The sequence below is a fragment of the Typopeltis vanoorti genome, chromosome 6, assembly GCF_054136105.1.
Source record: "Typopeltis vanoorti isolate ZY-2024b chromosome 6, IOZ_Tvanoo_1.0, whole genome shotgun sequence".
In the NCBI taxonomy this organism is placed as follows: Eukaryota; Metazoa; Arthropoda; class Arachnida; order Uropygi; family Thelyphonidae; genus Typopeltis; species Typopeltis vanoorti.
Window position 1 is genome coordinate 48,107,758 of NC_143554.1, and position 20,306 is coordinate 48,128,063.

A 20,306-nucleotide genomic window follows, 5' to 3' on the forward strand; every position below is an offset into this window, starting at 1 on the left:
ATATGCAAAATGGAGATTTTTCTCATTTTATGTTTGCAAAAAAAGCTATTTAAAATTGTTTGGTAATGAAGCTGTATTAAGAACTTCTTTGTATTAAAATAACCTTGGACTTTTACTTGTAGTTATAATAGCCAAGATAATATTAGACACTTAAAATAGTATCAAAGGGTAATTTGTCCACAAACGTCTATGACATGCTACTAGTCTGTGATGATTTGCATTGTGTCCACTAGGTGCGCTTCGGTCGTGTTTGCTAACGAAACTGCACCCATTGAAAAATTTAGAACTTCTTGGTCCGATCTGAGAGTATCTTATGCCCCTAGGCCAGGGGTCGCCAAACTTCTTTGACCGTCGACCCCTTCAAGTTTCTTGACTTTTATCGACCCTCCCCCTCTATTTTACTATTACGTAATTATCATAGGACAAGCAAAAAAGACGCTTATGTGAGTTTTTAGATTGTTTATTTTATAGTTACAGTGTTTATTGTATGTATAATATAGTATATATTATTAGATTGGCTTAACGTCAAGGGGATATGTTTTTGACGTCCTTCTTAACATTACATATTTGATAGGAGGGATAAATAATATATCTACTCTATAATATATAAAATGATAAGCCCTTTTTTTGTAATGTTTTCGTGTCACGTTTTTTGAAACTCAGGGGCTAGCCTGAGTGTTGAGTTTTCAAAATCCGAATCATCAGAATTCAAGGAGAACCAGCCTACCAGTCCGGAACTCGTGGGGATTGGGCGCCGTTGGTGGCAGGGGGAACCCCCTTTCGAGTCATCAGAATTCAAGAACCAGCCTACCAGTCCCTGAACTCGGGGGGGGGGGAGCCGGGTTGGATGTCTTATATTTTTCTATCAACCCCTAACAATGTTATAACCACTGCCCTAGGCAAAGAAAATTCAAGCGCCCCTATACATCGTCTCTCTCTATATATATATTTTGTCATACTCACACATGTGGATATTTATAAAAATAATATCATTATGAACATTAAAAAATTATTAATCAAAACCAATACATTTGTATACATATATGATTACTCCTAATATCTGTATAGCAAGAAAATTAATCTTGAATACAAAAATTATGAAAAATTAACCTTTCGGGCTTTTGCTTTGGCAAAGTTTTGAATTAATTCATCTATACTGATTGTAGATGCAATTTCATGCTCTATAGATATTATTGCTAGACCAGTGAGTCATTCCTGAGCCATCACAGTGCCCATTCTATTCATAGCTGCTGTTTATCTGAAGTTGAATTTGGTGGGATTGTTTGTGGCTATACCCATCCGTGACAGAACATAGTGAAGTATGTTCCAATATTCTTCTTTGTGGATCACAGAAATACTGTGATGTGCTTTACTGATTTCTACCTATCTGTTAGAATGAACGATACGTGTAAATCCTCTGTTAACTTCTCACATTAATTTGTTTCTTGTCTTCAAATTAATTAATGACCAAATTAAAATTTAAATACACACTGCTTATATAATTAACGAATAAAAATACTAGTCCCTATTTTCAAAGTGTATAGAAATAGTGAAATTTACTGCATTTTTTGAAACTTAATACACATTTTTAGAATTAATATCGTGTGTGTGTGTATATGTATATATATATATACACAATAAAAATACTGTTCTCACACAAGTGAAAAGGTAGTCTGTTTTTTTTTTACTTTATGGGTTTTCCTAGCATCCTATTAGAACAATTTGCATTATAGTGTAGTATATTGTAGAGCAGGGATTCTCAACCTTTTCCAGTGGCATACCACTGTATTTAATTCAATATATTAGATGTACCAGTAAGCAAATCTGTTTTCGTACCACCCGGCAGTGGCTTGCGTACCATAGGTTGAGAATCCCTGTTGTATAGTATAGTGCATAATTTCATTCTATTATCCAGTTGTTGCTCTGAAATTACCAGTCCATGGTGACATAGCTAGATAGTAGGCACTTTGTTTAAACTGAAAGTGTCCAGTAATAAATATTTAATTTAATAAATGCTTTTATTTGTTAATTATTTAAATATGTTGTTTTACTTTTTTGTTGTTTATTTATTATTTTATTATTATTTATTTATGTAATAAATAATAGTTAATTATTTAAATATGTTGTTTTACTTTTATTACATCAGCAAGTTATCGCTTGCTGCATGTATTCTGATTGCTGAACCATTCTTGTTAAACTTGAGACACTGTTTTATTAACCTGGCAACATGTTTCAGTGATACATGCATTGTGTACTGCACTTAAAGTCACTCAGTCACATGCATATTTTTTTTTTTAATGTGTTGGGTCCATATATGAGAGGTTGGCTGGTTAGCCTATAGTACGTTAGTACCATATATGGGTAGTGGATTGGGAAAGGCAAAACTTGTTTGCATTTGATTTAAAAGCCTGTATGTTGTATCCCTTGGGAAATACATCAGGGAGGAAGACTGTTCCACAGTACAGCAGTAGCAGGGATGAAGGAGGAGGAAAAGAAACTTGTTCTGTGGGTTTCAGGGTGTACTGTGAAAGGATGTTTGGCAGCAGCTGTACATGTTCCAACGGGCTTAGTACAGAGTGGGGGAATTATTGATGCTGTTTCAGATGAACATTTCCCATGAAAATATTTATATAGAATATACAAATTGCAGAGACCAAATGTCTATGTGAGAGTGAGGGGAGTGAATTGGTAAGAGATGGGATCATTTATCAGTGTAATTGCTCTCCTCTGTATTGAGTCAAGCATTTTGAGGGAGCTTTTAGGAGTCCCACTCCAAATATGACTGCAGTATTCGAAAGCTGGGCAGATTTGTGATTTGTATAAGGTTAACAGCTGTTTAGAGGTGAAGAGAAAAAGAGAAAACTCTTGAGCAAAAGAGAAAACCTAGTTTTTTTGGAAGCTGAGGATGCAGTGGTTGTGATGTGTTTATGTCAGGAGATGCTTGATGTCAGGGTAATTCTGAGAAGAGAAATCTCATCTTGTTTGGGAATTTGATTGTTATCAAAAATAATGCTGGAGGAAAATGGTTCTTTTTTGTGAGAAATAAGACAGAACTGGGTTTTAATAGTGTTGAAGAAGTTATCTGAGTTCCAGTCATGGATGGCTTAGAGAATTAAGGGCAGTGGTGGTTGATGCTCTGTGGGTTGAAGTGAGTAGGGTTTTTCAAATGAAAGGGAGGAGTGCAATGTGCTGTCATCTGCAAAACTGTGTATTGGGTTGGAGGTCAGCTGAAGTAGGTCATTGATATACATAAGGAAAAGGGTTGGTGAGAGAACTGAACCTTGTGGGACCCAGCATTAGTTGGATGGTGAGAGGATAGGGAGCTGTCTACCATCACATATAGTGTGCATTCAGACAGGAAGCTGGCAATCCATCTGCAGAAGTCCAGCCAAAGGCTTTAGAGATATCAAGTGCAACCACTTGGGATTCACCAAATTTCTCCATGGCATTTGTCTAGTGATGGGTGATGTATGAGAGTAGATCTCCTGTTGATTGGCATCGATGGAATCCGTACTGGTGGTCGCTTAATGGCTGGGTACCTTCAAGGTAGAATAAGAGCTGAGAGTTGATGGTTTTCTCCATTACTTTGGATAGGACTGAAGTGAGTGGTGAGATAGGGTGGTGGTTAGATGGCAGTGATTTGTCACCCTTTTTAGGAATGGGTTGAATATAGGCCAGGCTTTGGGATATATATACCAGTGGAGTAAGAGAGTATGTATGCACAGACAGTATAGGATAGGATAGGAGTTCAGTTCTGGTGCACAGACCCTCAGGACAATTGGAAGAATGCCTTCAGGGCCAGGAGACTTTTTTGTGTCTAATTTAGACAACAGGTTTATGATCTCTTTTTGGCAAAAAGATACAGGGGAGGCATTGTATGTTGGGAAGTTGGAATGACGAGTGAATTTGCCATTGACAGTTATGCGTACATTAGAGGCAAATTATGAAGCTAGGAGATTAGCTTTTTCTGTGGGTGATGTTGCAACTCGGCCATCTGGGCATGATAGGGGTGGGAATAGTGTAGGGCAAAAGTTACGACCAATTGCTGTGAGAGACCAAAAGGCATGGCTGCAAGCTTCCTGCCCATTCAAATTCTGTTTTAGAAGCATTGATAATTTTCTTGCATCTGTTTTGGGCTTCAATATAGGCACCGAAGGAGGATGGGGTTCTTGATTTGAGCCAGTTGTGGTATGCCTGGTTTTTCATTTGTACAGCATTGGCACATCTTTTGGAGAACCAGGGTTAGGGGATGGCAATTCAGAGTAGTGTGGGGAATGTATGTTTTCATACCAGTGAGGATTACTTTGGTGATACGTTCGGTGCATATGTTTGGACTGGAAACAATGCAGGCAAAGCATATACATGCTTTACCTGTTTTATATAGCCAGGAGAAGTCTGTGACACAGTTATAGATAACATGGAGATGTACTACATTATAAACTAACAATTCATTGTATATCATGACTAAACCTTTACTCTCAACATGGAGAAGTCTTCAAATGTTGATGATTGAAATTCACTAAAAGCTTGTATGCCAAGGAATTAACATCTTTCCTATATTGCTCACCTTTACAAGCTATCTGACTTATCTTGGTATATAACCAAAAGCATGGAAACAAGATTTTATTCAGACTATTCCTAAATAAGAAGATAAGGCAGCCATTAACCTTCTGTTCACATTGTCCTCACCTTAATACTTTCAACAGTTATAGAGAAGATCGTCAATAATCAGCTTCTTTACTCTCCTGGAAATCTATCAGTTAATTAGCGATCACAAATATGGAGTCTGTGATTTTTGTTCTATAGCAGGCCTTCTCGCTAGCCTCACCCACCTTTGGAAACAGGAGAATCACATTTATAGTTGCTCTTGATATTTCCAAGAAGATTGAATGAGTCTGGCATTGCAGCCTTCTTTCCCAGCTAAATCTGATTTTACCCTGAATGTTGAAGTATACCTCATGGTCATTAACAAAACCTTTTAATACTCAGTTGACTCAAGCTTTAAGATTTACTATGGCCAGCACCAATCTAGCCATTCTCAAGTGGGGAGGAAGATAATTTAGTAAACTGTAATGCTATTAAAACACAATTCCACCTTATTTCACAGAATAAAGACCATGCCTCACTCTCTCATTTTTGATAACACTCTACTCACTAACTAAGATCAGTTTTTCCTTTCTTGAGTTGACTTTCAGATGTAGCCTATTCTGGAATAAACACATTACATCCATAGCCTCTTCAGCCTCCAAAAAACTTGGTATTCTTTTTCATTCTAAATATTATTTCTCTTCTGCTCAACTCCTAATATTTTATAAATTCCAAATCTTCCGAACCTTAGAATATTGCTTACATCTGGAGTGGTGCCTCAAAAACCTCTCTCAAAATGCCAATTATATCCATAAAAGAGCTTTTCACTTAATTGATGTCCCTTCTCTCATTGATTCCCTCTAACCCAAGATTGTTTCTATTCTTCCATTTCCCTCTAATCATACATTACCAACATGGGCAGCTGCTGGCCAACATTAATATACTATTCCACTCCAGACTAAATGAACTAACTTCTCATCCTCTTCCTACATTCCCATATCTCTGTTCTTTGGAACAGTATTCCATTATATTAACAAATTTCTTCCTTCCTTCTGATTCCTTGACTACACATGGCACTGTCAAGTCTTGAGACATCTTGTTGATAATAAAAATAAATATGCTCTCTCTCAATTCTTGATACATATCAGATATTAAGAATATTGGATATTATAGATGATTCTGAATTGTATGAATAGCAGTTTTCCAGTGGTTTTGCACACTGAATGAATAAGAAAAGGTAATCAAACTTAATATTCCAGTCTTGTAAAGTTATATATTAAAAACAAAAAAAGTACAATTGACAGATTTAGTTATTTATAATGAGCAAGAAAAGTTCTCCTGGATTAGTCTCAATTTTTCATACAAAAGAAAAGAAACTAGTGTTCTATATATATATATATATAAATTTATTGCACTTCAATATTTTTTTTTTAAATAACAGGAGCACCACAATACATTCAATCATAATTTGTTGTTTGGCACTTAAATATTTCCATATACATTCATTAAGTAGCAATCTGTATAGGAACTTTAAATTATACCCTTCATTATAATAAAATGCATTATTAAAAACTCATATCTACTTAATTATATTCTGAACTATTTGCTCACATTGCTATTAAAAAATGCAATGTAACATTATCGTATCAGAAAGAAGTATAAGAACTAATAATATATATGCATGAATTTAATGTCTATCTTTTTTTAATAAATTAGACATTACAGAGTCTTTGAATGAAAATAACAAAAATATTTCAAATCACAAATCATTTTAGTAATTAATCAGGGAAATAAAAAAAAAAAAAAACATTTAAATACAACCAGTATAAAATCTCTAATAATTTTTTTTTTTTAAAAAGATAAATTCAACAATCACTGATGATAATGCAAATATATTAATGAATTTAGTAATTGAGTTAGATGATTATTGCACTCACATTTTTTTTTTTATTTACATGAATTAAACGAATCTGTACAAATTATCTTATAATACTTAAGGAAAACATTAAGCTTTCCTTCAATATTATAAGCTAATTTATCCATACTTAAGCATTATTATGGTTCAACTATTTCTATACTATCCAGGAATCCCCCCCCCCCCCAAGATTATAACTTGTATAACTAGATGTGATTTTCTTCCCCTATACTTCTCTTGCTTACAGTCAAAAATTTGGTAATGGGATAAAGCAGTTGTACTTAGACTATTACAGATTGCCATAACTATGTGTTAGCAGTATATGATGCATTTACAAATACACAGAATATTAACCATACATAGCCTGGAGAGTTAACAGCTAACTGAAAGATTTTATAGGAGATGGTCTACATGGGGAGTAGCTGAGTCAGGGGATATATATGCTGTAAAGGGTTATGAAAGTTAGTAGAGAAAAGCAAGTGTGGATAAGTGATGGCATGGGTAGAACTGGTTATAGGCCAAGAAATGAACTGCTATGCATATTTATGATTATCAGAAATAAGCAAGATGCAAGTGTTACATTGACTGAGTTTATTCAACAGTGATACAGTATTTAATAATAGCAGTGATATATGAGTGTATTACAAACATGAAAAGACTAAGTAAGGTAGGAGTAAAGCAAATTAATGAAGTTATTAAGTATGCAATCTGAGGGGGGGGGGAAGAAGGCCTCATGAAGATAGCACAAATTGAAAAGATAGTTATATGAGGAGTACAAAGAACAGGCCTGAAAGGTCCTTGCATAATGCAAGGACTTTTTTGTTGTTAAGGACAACAAAATGCATTATTAGCAGAAATTAACTAATCAAGCCAAGAAAAATCCTAGCGAGCTCTTTCAGTATGTGGCAAGTAGAAGAACTTTAGGAAGGTGATGATAATGGAGAAAATGGCAGATTGGTAACTGCAGCAGAGAATCTAGTTGAGGTAGTTGTGAAGGATAGAATTCAGAATTGGTTGAGCAGTTTATCCGAGTATTTCATCCTCATAAAGGTGACATCATGAAGAGCTTAAGGTGTGTATAGCCAAAGAGGAATTGATAGTGTGAGAGCAGGAGTTATATGAGAAATTAAATAAATGTAGTGTTAATAAGGCAATAGGATTGACAATATATCACCATGTCTTGAAAGAATGTTCAATAATGGCACACTTGGGATACTCGTTTAACAGGAGTCCTGCAACAGGTCAATTCCCGAAGAAGAGTAGAAAGAGAGTAAAATTGTTCCACTTCACAAAAGGGAGATAAGACATATTATAGCTATAATGTGCTACATATTATAGGCTGGACTTTGTGTATGGTGTTGTGAGTAAGGTGTTAAACAGGCTGGTGAGGGATAGAATTCAGAATTGGTTGATAATAGCAGTATTCTCCATGATGATTAGCATGGGTCTGTTTAGGGAAGGTCATATTTTAGTAATATGCTTATGTACTACAACAAGATGACAAATTCACTGAATTTTTGAAAAGTCTTTGATAGATTGCGACATGACAAACCAGTAACTAAATTAGAATGGATGGGACTGGATACAAGACTAGTAGTGAGTTGGATAGGTATCTGTAGGTTTTATATGGGGAGATGGTATCTCAAAAGAGGAAGGTGCAGCACTGTGCTATAGGAGTCTGTTTTGAGACCATAATTGTTTAACTTCTTTGTTAATGATATTGAGATATGCTTAACTGGAGATAGGTAGCTGTTTGCAGATGATGCAAAGTTGGAAGATATATAAGAAGTAAAGCATATGTTGTGGCCTTACAGGAGAATCTGAATAGATTGTGTGAATGGGCAAGTGAGTAGAGCTACCAGTTTGAGTTGCAAAGTTTAAGATCATGAAATTTAGTGGACAAGGATGGGATGCAAAGTATACATTTAATGGAGAAATTTTGAAGGAGGTGGATAAAGGATAAGAGATCTGGAAGTGGTGCTAGACAGAGACTTGAAGTTATGGGTCACATTGCTAAAACTATGAGGACATCACAATGGATTATGATAATTATTAGTTGGACTTTGACATGTAGAAGCAAAGAGGTTATGGTTCCCTTGTATAAGGCCATAATCAGGCTGCATATGGACTACTATGTACATATTTAGTTGCATGGTTTACAACGGGATGTAGATATTTTAGAGATGAGAAGACAGATTCACTAAGCTGATGTTGGGTCACTGGAATGTGGGATTTGAAGACAGAGGAATGCACTTTGCAGAGCCTTGTGAATAGAAGAAGAGGAGATATAGTTGAGCTGTATAGATTGGTGTGGGGTTGTAGAGTGGAGCAAGACAAGATAGAACAAGAGGCCATCCCTGGAATTTTATAAAGGACGTGAGTGGAAAGCACTAATCGAGAAAAAAAAGCAGATTTTTTTCCTCCTCTGAAGCATTTATATCAAACAACACATTTCCATCCTGTGTCTGTCAGTAAGCCTGGGTGAACTGCATAATCACTTATCTTGCTGAAACAGTCATTGACTACTGATAAAATGAGTACAATGTGGAAGGCCAATAGTGTGACACCTAATAGGATTATGTTGCTAGGTAATTTTTTTTCCTCCTCAAAGGGAGCAAAAATTGTTACCTTACAAAGATTAAAGAGTAACTGCAAAGTTATGATGGGGATTTGAAAACTGAAACATCTCAGCTGTTAAATTATCCAGAGATTATGCTTTGAGATTTCATTATAGTTTGATGGCTACTTTATTAATCCATGTTTATAGAATATTTCTCAGCATTAGTTTAGACACCATTAAGATAACTTTTTAAGAATTCCATTTCTAAAATCATTCCTTTTAACCCTACTGTACTGTTTATGAGCAATCGTTGAATGTGTTATTGTAGTCACTTGCCGGGCAAGCTGTATAATTTTTTTTTTTTTTTAAATTATATCTGTTAAGTGTGTTTGTTCTCAAATTAGTTTGCCTATTTGATAGGAGAGCTCAAGTTAGCCAGCTTGTCTAAAGCTGGGAAACTTGTCTCACTTGACGAATGCCTAGAAAATTATTTCTATCACATGATGGAGATTTAACTAAAGTCCCCCCTCCCCAATAGGAGTAAGAAAACCATTATGCTTTCAAAGCATCTTTATTTGTTATTATTATTATTTTGTGTGGTGGTAGTGGAAAGGTTTGGGAACCTGAAGGATTCTGTTTCTCTCTCTTTTTTGTAAATGGTTGTTTCAGAGAAATGATTTGAAATTTTATTTTATAATCATTTTCAGTTCAGAGAGAGAGAAAATGTCACATCATGTGCTAATTTCTATTTCACATATTTTACAGAGAGTATTGATGGTTACATTACTTTACATTATAATTGAAAATAAATTAGAGCTTATTCATGTAGATACATATAAGACTATGAATTCAAGACATGATAAGTTAGCTGAAAAAACAATTTACTCATATTAGCAATCAGTAATTAATTCATCCAGATTGAGATCTCTGTTTTTTCCTTTACCATAAGATTTAGTTCTTCTTACAGTTAACGTTCCATCACTTTGATCACAAGATATATTCTGAACCTCCAGCGATGAGGATGATGAATCAAAATGATGCCTGGAATAAGTTTTCCGAACGAGGCATTTTCGCTGAAATACTGGAGAGGTACAGGAATGTTCGAACTTTGGACTTTTAACTTTTGGTGACATAGGTGGTGTGTTAACTGGAGAATTATAACAAGATGATTGACAACTAGGGAATGAATTCTCCTTTTGGGCAGAATATGGTTTCAACAAACAAAAATTATGCTGCATTTGTGATTCAGGAATTTCACCTGAGGTAGTACTCCATGCTTCACAACGGTTTGAAATTGCTGAAAAGTATTCAGGCTCATCTGCCTTTTTATAGAAATACCTACATAATTAAAAAAAATACAAAATATTTAATTAATTACAAGTTTAAACCATATTACAACTATCAATATAATAATATTACTATTATTGGTGGTTGCTTGGTTGTTGGTGAGAGTGATCATGAAGTACTTGTTTGGGAAGTGGTGTCAAAAAAAGGATATATGTGGAATTATAAGGTGGGTGATTATGGGAAGTCGTGTAATCAATAAAAATGTGCCAATATGTATATGTAGGGTGGATGAACTGTGCACAAAAGATGACAGTGCATAGGAATCATAGGGCAGTGTCTGACACAAGCAATGTATAACTACATTCCAAGAGATGAGTAAATAGAATAGAAGTGAAATCAAGCCAGCAGTGTTGGAAAAGAAAATGTTATGGAGGAGGAACAAGACAGTTGGTGGAAACCAGATGCATGAGGAGTATAAAGTGCAGGCTAGGAAGATAACAAGCATGGAAGAAAGAAAAGGTGCTGTATGAGAAGAGACTGGCTGGGCAGGCCAAGGTTAATTCAAGGGAATTCTTCTGATATATATGGCAAGCAAGTGGAAAAATGATTATGGCATGTTAACACTGGTGGATGCTCATCACCAGTGTTAATTCCACTATATCCTTCGCAATGGTCACTCTGCAGCTTAACACTCTGCAACATGTTAACAGTGTTAACATGTTGCAGAGTGACCATTGCGAAGGATATAGTGGAATTATTGAATGTGAATGGATGGCATATCATCATGTATTTTTAAGAAATGTGGACAACAGTTAGTTATGCTCACTGCACAAGCATGATTCTAGGACAGAAGTTTTGAATTATAGACCAGTTCAATTATGCAGGTATCTGTATAACTGCAGTTGTAGTCAAAATGTTGGAGAGAGAGTGGTTAGGAATAGAATATAGAATACAAGAGTGGGTTGAAGGAATATAGTATTCTTTGTGATGGTCAGCATGAATTTGTAAAGGGTTGGTTCATGTTCATGCATTACACCATTTTATGATATGGTAATGCATGTCTTAAATAAGTAAGATTCACACACAGTGATATCCTTGTACTTTACAAAAGTGTTTTTGCAGAGGATAGAAATGGATACTATATTTGTTAGACGAATTGGTAACTGGCTCTCTGAACAATACCAGCAACTTGTGTATGATGGAGAAGTGTCTCAAAAAAGGAGGGTGATCAGTGGTGTGTCCCAGGATTCTGTTCTTGGGCTCCTGATGTTTAATTTGTTTGTGAATGATATATCATGTAGACTGACTGGGGATCTTAAATTGTTTGCTGATGATGCAAAGTTGGGGAGAATTATAACTAGCACTGCTGATGTTAATTCATTTCAGAAAGATTTGAATCGACTTTTGACTTGGACAAAGCAGTGGGGTTGTAGTTTTAATATCAATAAATGCATGGTTTTGCATTTTGGAATGCAGAAATGTAAGGCTGGGTAGTATATTGATGATGCCGTACTGCAGGAAGTGGATGAAATTTGAGATCTGGGGAGTGTTAGTTGATAGTAGACTGAAGTTTAGAGGACATACTGCAAGTCTTGCACTTTGTAGTGCTGCTATGATAAGAAATACACTAAAACATAGGAATAAGGAAGTGGTTATACCACTGTAGAAAACAATGGTCAGGCTAAACTAGGACTATTATGCTCAGATTTGGTGACATGGTTTTCATTGTGATGTTGAAACATTACAGAAGGTCCAGAGACAACTGGCCAAGACAATATCCAGACTCTGAATGTTGGCTGTGGAGGGAGGGAGACAGAGAGGTTGAAGAATGTAGACTGCAGAGTTTTTTGGATATGAGGAAGAGAGGTGACATGAGGGATTTTGTTGGAAGCAATTTCCAGAAGGTAATTTTGTACATGGAGAATTGTGAGTGAATGAAACACATTACTAGAATATAGAAAGTTGTTAGACGTTTTTCCACTTGGTTATACTATAAATGAAAGATTCCAAGAAATTATATACTTGGTTTAATTCTTTATCCAATGTAAAGTTACCAGAATATGTTGTTAATGTAGGGAATGTTAGGGATTTTAAGATTCAAGGATTAAACAAGAATAATTTACTTTGCAGCCAAGTAAAATAACTAACTCTCTACAACTTTGACTATTAATACTAACCTGATTCAGAAAAATGATTAAATAACTACATACATAAATTATGTAAACAAAAAATAAGGATATGTAAGTATATGTTGTTTGTTGAATGAGGCTGCTGACTCCATGAAGGGTGTAATAATAATAAAAGATAAATCTTCAGTTTTAAACAGACAGGTATTGTGTTTCAAGTGAATTTCTTTAACATCTAAAGCTGATTAGTACTAATGGAAAAAAAAAGTAACTGAAATTATTTAATGATCCATTATGATTCAGTTCATTAATAAATCTAGTAAATCACAATGTATCAATAATAATTCCACCTTTGAAATATATATAAATTATACTTGCCAAGAAATAAATTTTGTAACTAATGTACAAAGAAGATTTATTATGCAACTTCATTTGCTCATTTATATATATACAATATGTATATTGTATGATAGTTCAGTTGTACCAGGGTAGTGCAAAAACCAATGTGTTTAACTACTAACCTGTCATAAGTTTAATCCTTTATCCAAGTGTGAGCAAACAAAGTTTGCACCTGAAAGTATCTTCAGGACTGAACTAAGGTGGTGCAACTCGTGGCAAAGTTGGAGAAAGCGATCATCACGCTTATCTCAGTATCTCCCATAATGCAAAGCACATCTCCTTGTAGATATGTGTAATGCTATGCATTAAGGCAAGGGCCACTACCCAGACTGGTTTCAACCTTTACTGAGGTCTCGTCAGTGGGAGCCAGGCCCAGTAGTGGAGACACCAAGGCAGAAGCAATGAGAGGTCATCCCCACACTATTGTGGCACACCATTGCCAAATGGTGTGCCACATTTTTTTATTAAGTTACTCTGAATTCAGAGAAAGATGTTGAGAGTTCATTTTTCACTTAGTTAGACTATAATAAGTTTAGTTTAATCCTTTATCCAAGTATGAGCAAACAAATGATAGCTTTCTCCACCTTTGCCGTGGTGTTGCACCACCTTAGCTCAGTCCTGAAGATACTTTCAGACGCAAACATTGTTTGCTCATACTTGGATAAAGGATTAAACTAAACTTATTATAGTCTAACCAAGTGAAAAATAAACTCTCAGCATCTTTCTCTGAATCTGGAGTAATTTAATAATAAGGTTGTGCACCTTTCGGCAACTCCTACGGGTGGGGATGACCTCTCATTGCTTCTGCCTTGGTGTCTCAACTACTGGGCCTGGCTCCTACCGACGAGACCTCAATAAAGGTTGAAACCGGTCTGGGTAGTGGCCCTTGCCTTAATGCATAGCATTACACATATCCGCAAGGAGATGTGTTTTGCATTATGGGAGATACTGAGATAGCTGTGATGATAGCTTTCTCCAACTTTGCCACGAGTTGCACCACCTTAGCTCAGTCCTGATGATATTTTCAGGCACAAACTTTGTTTGCTCATACTTGGATAAAGGATTAAACTAAACTTATTATAGTCTAACCAAGGGAAAAATAAACTCTCTACTAACCTATCAGTATTTCTTATAGATCAGTGACATGGAATGGAGTGACAGTGAAGATTTTAGAGAAGTTGGGAAGAACTCATACAGAAATAGATTGACAAACAAGCTATACCTTACAAAGAACAGAATGGGTGTACTAAAGGGAAGTCATGTTTTTAGCAATTTGCTCATATTTTATAGTAATGTTATTGCTGAGATAAAGGGAATGGATACACTATGATATTGTTAGATTTAGCTAAGGCATTTGTTATATAAACTGGAGAATATAAGATTGGAATATAAACTATTGTCATGGATAAAATATGCCAGCCTGGCTGGCCAAGTGGTTAGCATGTCTGCTCTCCAGTCAAGAGGCTGCGGGTTCAAATCCCACAGTGGGCAAGGATGTTTGTGATTGTCTGTGGAAATACTAGCGGTAGATGGTGTTGGTGCAGTTGCGGTTCGATCACACAGATTGACTTAGAATTTAGAGACAGTGTGTGGGCATATCATTGAACAGTTCTTTCCTGACACGTCGCATGCAAGCATACAGATGTTCATTACTCCTAAATAATACTGACCATTCACTGTGAATAATTTTGACAACATGCAACCTCATTCTCTCATCTTCCTCTTGTGCAAATCTCTTTCTAAGGTTAATCTGACCATTTCCGACACTAAGCTGTACAGCGAGTAGCCTAGTGGTTATTCACATGTCATAGACAACAATTTCCCTAACTTTCACTGCATTTTATTTGTCCATGCAGAAACTGGCCATCCACAGTGTGGTTCATCCTTCTCGAACTCCCTTCCTCCCTCTTTAAACATTGAAAACAACAAACACCTGTGCATGGCTCAAACAGTCATAACTGTAAACTTTTTTTTAGGTCTCAGTACAGTTCTGTAGCAGTTTTTCCTAATTTACAGTAAGATTTTATCACAGCTCTTTGTTCCATGATGCAACTTCTGACACGCTCCACTCTTACTTCAATGGCCACACAAAAATGGTGCATCACCTATGATTACAACACTCTCTAGAGGTCAAAACTATAAACATGTTATTACTTTTATTCAAACTGCTATCCTTTGATTTTTTTTTAATCTCATTACTTAACAGGCACACTGTGTATACAATAAAAAGATTATTTGTGTACAGAAAATATATAAATATATTATTATTAACATTTGACCTCCATGGAGTCAGAGACTCATTGTGGGCGGTCACACTATTGCACACAGTGCTCATCCAACTGTTCCTTAAACTGATTCAATATGTCTACATCCACAACACACTCAGGAAGTGCATTCCAATCACCAACCACCTTCCATGCAAAGAACCTACTCCTCTCCTCTGTTCACACCTCCTTATCAGTTTCCAGTGATGGTCCCTTGTTCTACTCCATTCTATGAAAAATTTCTTCCATGTCAACCTGATAACAACCCCTGACTAGCTTGTATGTCTCAATCATATCACCCCCCCCACTCCTCTTCCTCCTATTCACGAGGCTCTGCAACTTACATTCTCTCAATTTGTCCTCATACTCCACATTCCAAAGACCACTGATCACCTTTGTGAATCTTCTCCAGACTCTTTTTTTCAACATATCCTCATCACCATGAAAACCTAGTGACTAGATCTGTGCACAATAATTCATATGAAGCCTGATCAATAGCCTCATACAATCATAACCTCTTTATTTCTGCATATCAGGGTCTTCTGCATCATTGCCATCATCCAATGTGACATCTTCACGACTTGTGCAATGTGGCCCCTAAATTTCAGGTCCTTGTCCACCATCACTCCTAGATCTCTCATCTCCTCTACTTCTGTTAAAGTTTCCCCACCAAGTGTATACTTTGTATCCCATCATTGCTTACCAAATCTCAAACCCTACTCTTTGGAACATTGAACTGATAGTCCCACTTACCTGCTCAATCATGCAATCTATTCAAGTCCTCTTGTAAGCCAATAACATCCGCTTGACTTTGCACTGACCCCTGCGGCACACTGCTAGTTACCTTTCTTTTTCGGGATACTGCACCCCAGATGATGAAAAGTTGGGACGAACCATGGAGAGGTTGTGGCCTTACAAGAAGACTTGAATAAATTGAGTGATTGGGCACGGAAATGGGGATGCGAGTTCAATGTTGCAAAATGTAAGGTTTTAAAATTTGGAAAACAAAGATAGGATGCAGAATTTATGGTTAGTGAGGCAATGTGGCCCCTAAATTTCAGGTCCTTGTCCACCATCACTCCTAGATCTCTCATCTCCTCTACTTCTGTTAAAGTTTCCCCACCAAGTGTATACTTTGTATCCCATCATTGCTTACCAAATCTCAAACCCTACTCTTTGGAACATTGAACTGACAGTCCCACTTACCTGCTCAATCATGCAATCTATTCAAGTCCTCTTGTAAGCCAATAACATCCGCTTGACTTTGCACTGACCCCTGCGGCACACTGCTAGTTACCTTTCTTTTTCGGGATACTGCACCCCAGATGATGAAAAGTTGGGACGAACCATGGAGAGGTTGTGGCCTTACAAGAAGACTTGAATAAATTGAGTGATTGGGCACGGAAATGGGGATGCGAGTTCAATGTTGCAAAATGTAAGGTTTTAAAATTTGGAAAACAAAGATAGGATGCAGAATTTATGGTTAGTGAGGACATATTGTTGGAAGTAAAAGAAATAAGAGATTTGGGGCGTGACATAGTGGATAAAGATTTGAAATTTAGGGGACACATAGCCAAAACTGTGAAGACAACACAAAGGCTTCTGGGAATGACGTGAAGGACACTGATGTGTAGAAGTAGGGAGATTCTTGTTCCGTTGTATAAGGCTTTGATTAGGCCACACATGGACTATTGTGCCCAGATTTGGTCACCTGGTTTTCAGAAGGATGAAGAGATTTTGGAAAGGGACCAAAGGCGATTGACTAAGGTAGTTTCTGACCTCTGGAATTCAAGTATGAGGAAAGATTGAGAAGATGTAGTTTGCAGAGTCTGGTGGACAGGAGGAAGAGGAGAGATATGATAGAGACCTACAAGTTGGTAAGGGGTTGTTATAGGATCAATGCTGGAGAAGTTCTACAGAAAATAGTGGGAGAACTGGAGGTCATCCCTGGAAACTGTATAAGGAGGGAGTGAGAGGCAGGGTTTTTTTCATGCAGAGTTGTAAATGATTGGAATGCCTTGCCTGAGAATGTGGTGTCTGCAAGGAGTTTGAATGGGTTCAAGGCACGCTATGATGAGCTGTGTGTGTGTGATGAAGGGACCATCCAGATGAGTATTTGATTCCATTGGGGGTCATAATAATATACAACTTTCTGATACCTATCTGACAGCCAGTCAGATCCAACTCAGAAGTCTGTTATTCAATCCCATCTGTTTCAATTTATTTAACAGCTTATTGTGTGGCAGTCTGTCAAAAGCCTTTGCAAAATCTAAGTACACCACTGTATATGCATCTCCCCTGTCCAAGGTATTTGTCACCCTGTTATAGTACATAAGTTATTGAAACAAGATCTCCCCTTAACAAACCCATGCTTAACAATAACCACAGAGAATACTGCTGTTATCAACCCATTTCTGTATCCTACTTCTCACCAATCTCTCCAGGACCTTCACCTCAATTCCAGATATACAGACCGGCCTATAATTTGAAGCTACAGCTTATTCCACTGTATAAAGGTGGTGGTGGTAATTTTACTCTCTTTCCACTCCCTTGAAACTTGTGCAATTAAATATATATATATAAATAAAAATAAATCAACAAAAAAAGATCACAAATAAAGGTATATATGTGTATGTATGTATACCACAAAAAAACTGTTTGTGTAAGCATTACAGATACATATTACAATTAAATGTTGGATTATTGGTTTTCTTCCTAACATGGATTTTAGGCAAAGTAGCCTGTTACAGTCTCATACCATCTCTTTTTTGGTCTTCCAATTCTTTTTCCCCCCCCCCCCCCACTTATTTTGTATCTGTATAATATTTTTGGTAGTCTGCTGTTGTCTATTTGATTTAAATGTTCTAGCCATTTTTGTTTATACTGTCTTATGTAGTAAGTAATTGGTTTTATTTTCAGGGATTGTAAAATTTCTTCATTTCTTTTATGGTCCGGCTTGGTATATCCAGCTGTTTTTCTGAGAAACTTCATTTCTGCTGTTTGAATTCGTTTTTCATCTTTCCTTTTTATGGTCCATGTTTCACTTACGTATAGTAGAGTTGGTTTTGACAAGACATTATACAGTCTGATTCTAGTGTCTTTTTGTAGTAGGGGATGGCTTAAATATATTATATCCATTTACTTTGACAAAGTTTATTGGTAAGAATTCAAGGTCACTTTATCCCAGAATTTAGACGTTTTTAGAGCATCATTCTGATTAAGATCAGGTTGACTGCAAAGAGCTTCATAACATTCTTTGAAGAGTCTTTCAAATTTGAAAGGACTTGTGCAAAGAATTTTTGTACTCTCCCCATAGGATCCTGAGACTAGTAGAAACTCTACATTCCTCAGCAACAGATGTAATCCACATGTTCTGATCATCAGATATCTATGCTGTGACTAGTCTGGCCAAAATAGGAGACATTGCAGGAACAAGGAGCAATCCTGGATGAGCCAGGTGAGGAAGTTTGTCTTTAGTGGAAGGCAACATCAAAGAAATCTTGTTTATTGGTTTGAAGGTTGTTTGGAATTCAGATTTTTTTAAAACTTTTTAGATGCAATTAGAAATGCCTTTTAAGGAAGGAATAGAAATTTCCGTGGTAGAAGAATAACTGCACAAGAAGTGTTGTAATTTGGATGGAAAATATCTCATCAGAAATATGCTATCTGTAATAACAAACTGTTTCTTGCTCTCTTCAAGTTTGTCATAGTAAGAGTAATTTAATAAATTAATTAAATTTATTTATTGAACTTCATACTGAGAGTGCAGTATTATGCTTACAAATCTTACTAGGCTGAAGCCTTTACAAGAGATCACCTGATTCTGGCACGAGGCTTCGTAAAGGTCATATGCTAATGGCAGTGCCAAGTCGCCAGTGTGCCCTGCAGAGACAGAATTTTAAAGTATAATAAATTTAGTTTAATCCTTTATCCAAGTGTGAGCAAACAAAGTTTGTGCCTGAAAGTATCTTCAGGACTGGGGGTGCAACACCAGGACGACTCCTTGCAAAGGTGGAGCAAGCTCCTATCTCAGTATCTCCCATAATGCAAAACACATCTCCTTGTGGATATGTCTAATGATTAACATTTCTCTAAATCCAGAGTAATTTATTAAAAAGGTGGCACACCATTTGGCAACTCCTATAGGTAGAGATGACCTTGCTAATGCTTCTGGCTGGTATCTCCACTTGGGCCTGGCTCCCACCAAGAGACCTCAATAAAGGTCGAAACTAGTCTGGGTAGTGGCCCTTCCCTTAATGCATAACATTAGACATATCCGCAAGGAGATGTGTTTTACATTATGGGAGATACTGAGATAGTATCTTGCTCCACCTTTGCAAGGAGTCGTCCTGGTGTTGCACCACCTCACCCTGAAGATACTTTCAGGCGCAAACTTTGTTTGCTCACACTTGGATAAAGGATTAAACTAAATTTATTATATTCTAATCAAGTGAAAAATAAACTTTCAAGAATTTTAAAGTCTCCATATGACAGTCCTAATAAAGAGAGGTCTTTATATCTAGTGGAGCACCAATCCCCGCAAAAAGAAATAGTAGCACTGGTAGAGGAGTTGTCCCAAACTACTCACTTTACCAGCATCATGCCTCCATACACAGATTTCATGTGTTATAAAACAATGCTGAGAGATGTGAGACAGAGTTTCACTGTAGCCAGCCCTACAGTTAATATTTTCTCTACCCCAACGAGCTGTATGGGCCCTCGTGGGCAGGGCATTAATTCTAGTCCTAAAAAGGTCCACATACTCATATTCTAGTAGTAATCTGGTACCATCCCTAATCCACTGATGTTGAGGAGGTGCCTTGTAAGATTCATGAAGAGAAGCACCATCGACAGAGCCATGAAGTAGAGATGCCCATCTCTTATGCTCTGCCAATGCTGTCACTATCTGGGAGCTCTGGTACTGGATCCAACCCCTAGTGCATCTGTTATCATCTTGAATAATAGAACTATGGTAAGCCTCCCTGCAGATGGGTGAAGACAAAGCTTCAGGCTTTGCTAACCAGATACTAAACTCCCTGAACAGCAGGAAAGCATGGGATTCTGTAGTGAGAGAAAGGGAACTACCAGAATAAAGCGGTCTGGACATCTGGCAATAGATAGCACTCTAAGAATAGCAGGAAAGAGAGACGCTATCAAAAGCCTTTTGG

General features: G+C 36.7%; 1 protein-coding gene across 1 annotated transcript in view; it reads right to left on the reverse strand.

Annotated features, from left to right (window-relative positions):
* Positions 1 to 5,845: 5,845 nt before the first annotated feature.
* The window catches only part of LOC150105439 (polycystin-1-like protein 1), a 724,085-nt gene continuing 709,624 nt past the window's right edge, over positions 5,846 to 20,306 (reverse strand). Inside the window, exon 48 of the mRNA XM_090394152.1 lies at positions 5,846 to 10,400. Within this exon, the coding sequence (XP_090250278.1) occupies positions 9,953 to 10,400 (448 nt within the window). The 3' untranslated portion in view covers positions 5,846 to 9,952. The remainder of the gene's footprint in view (positions 10,401 to 20,306) is intronic.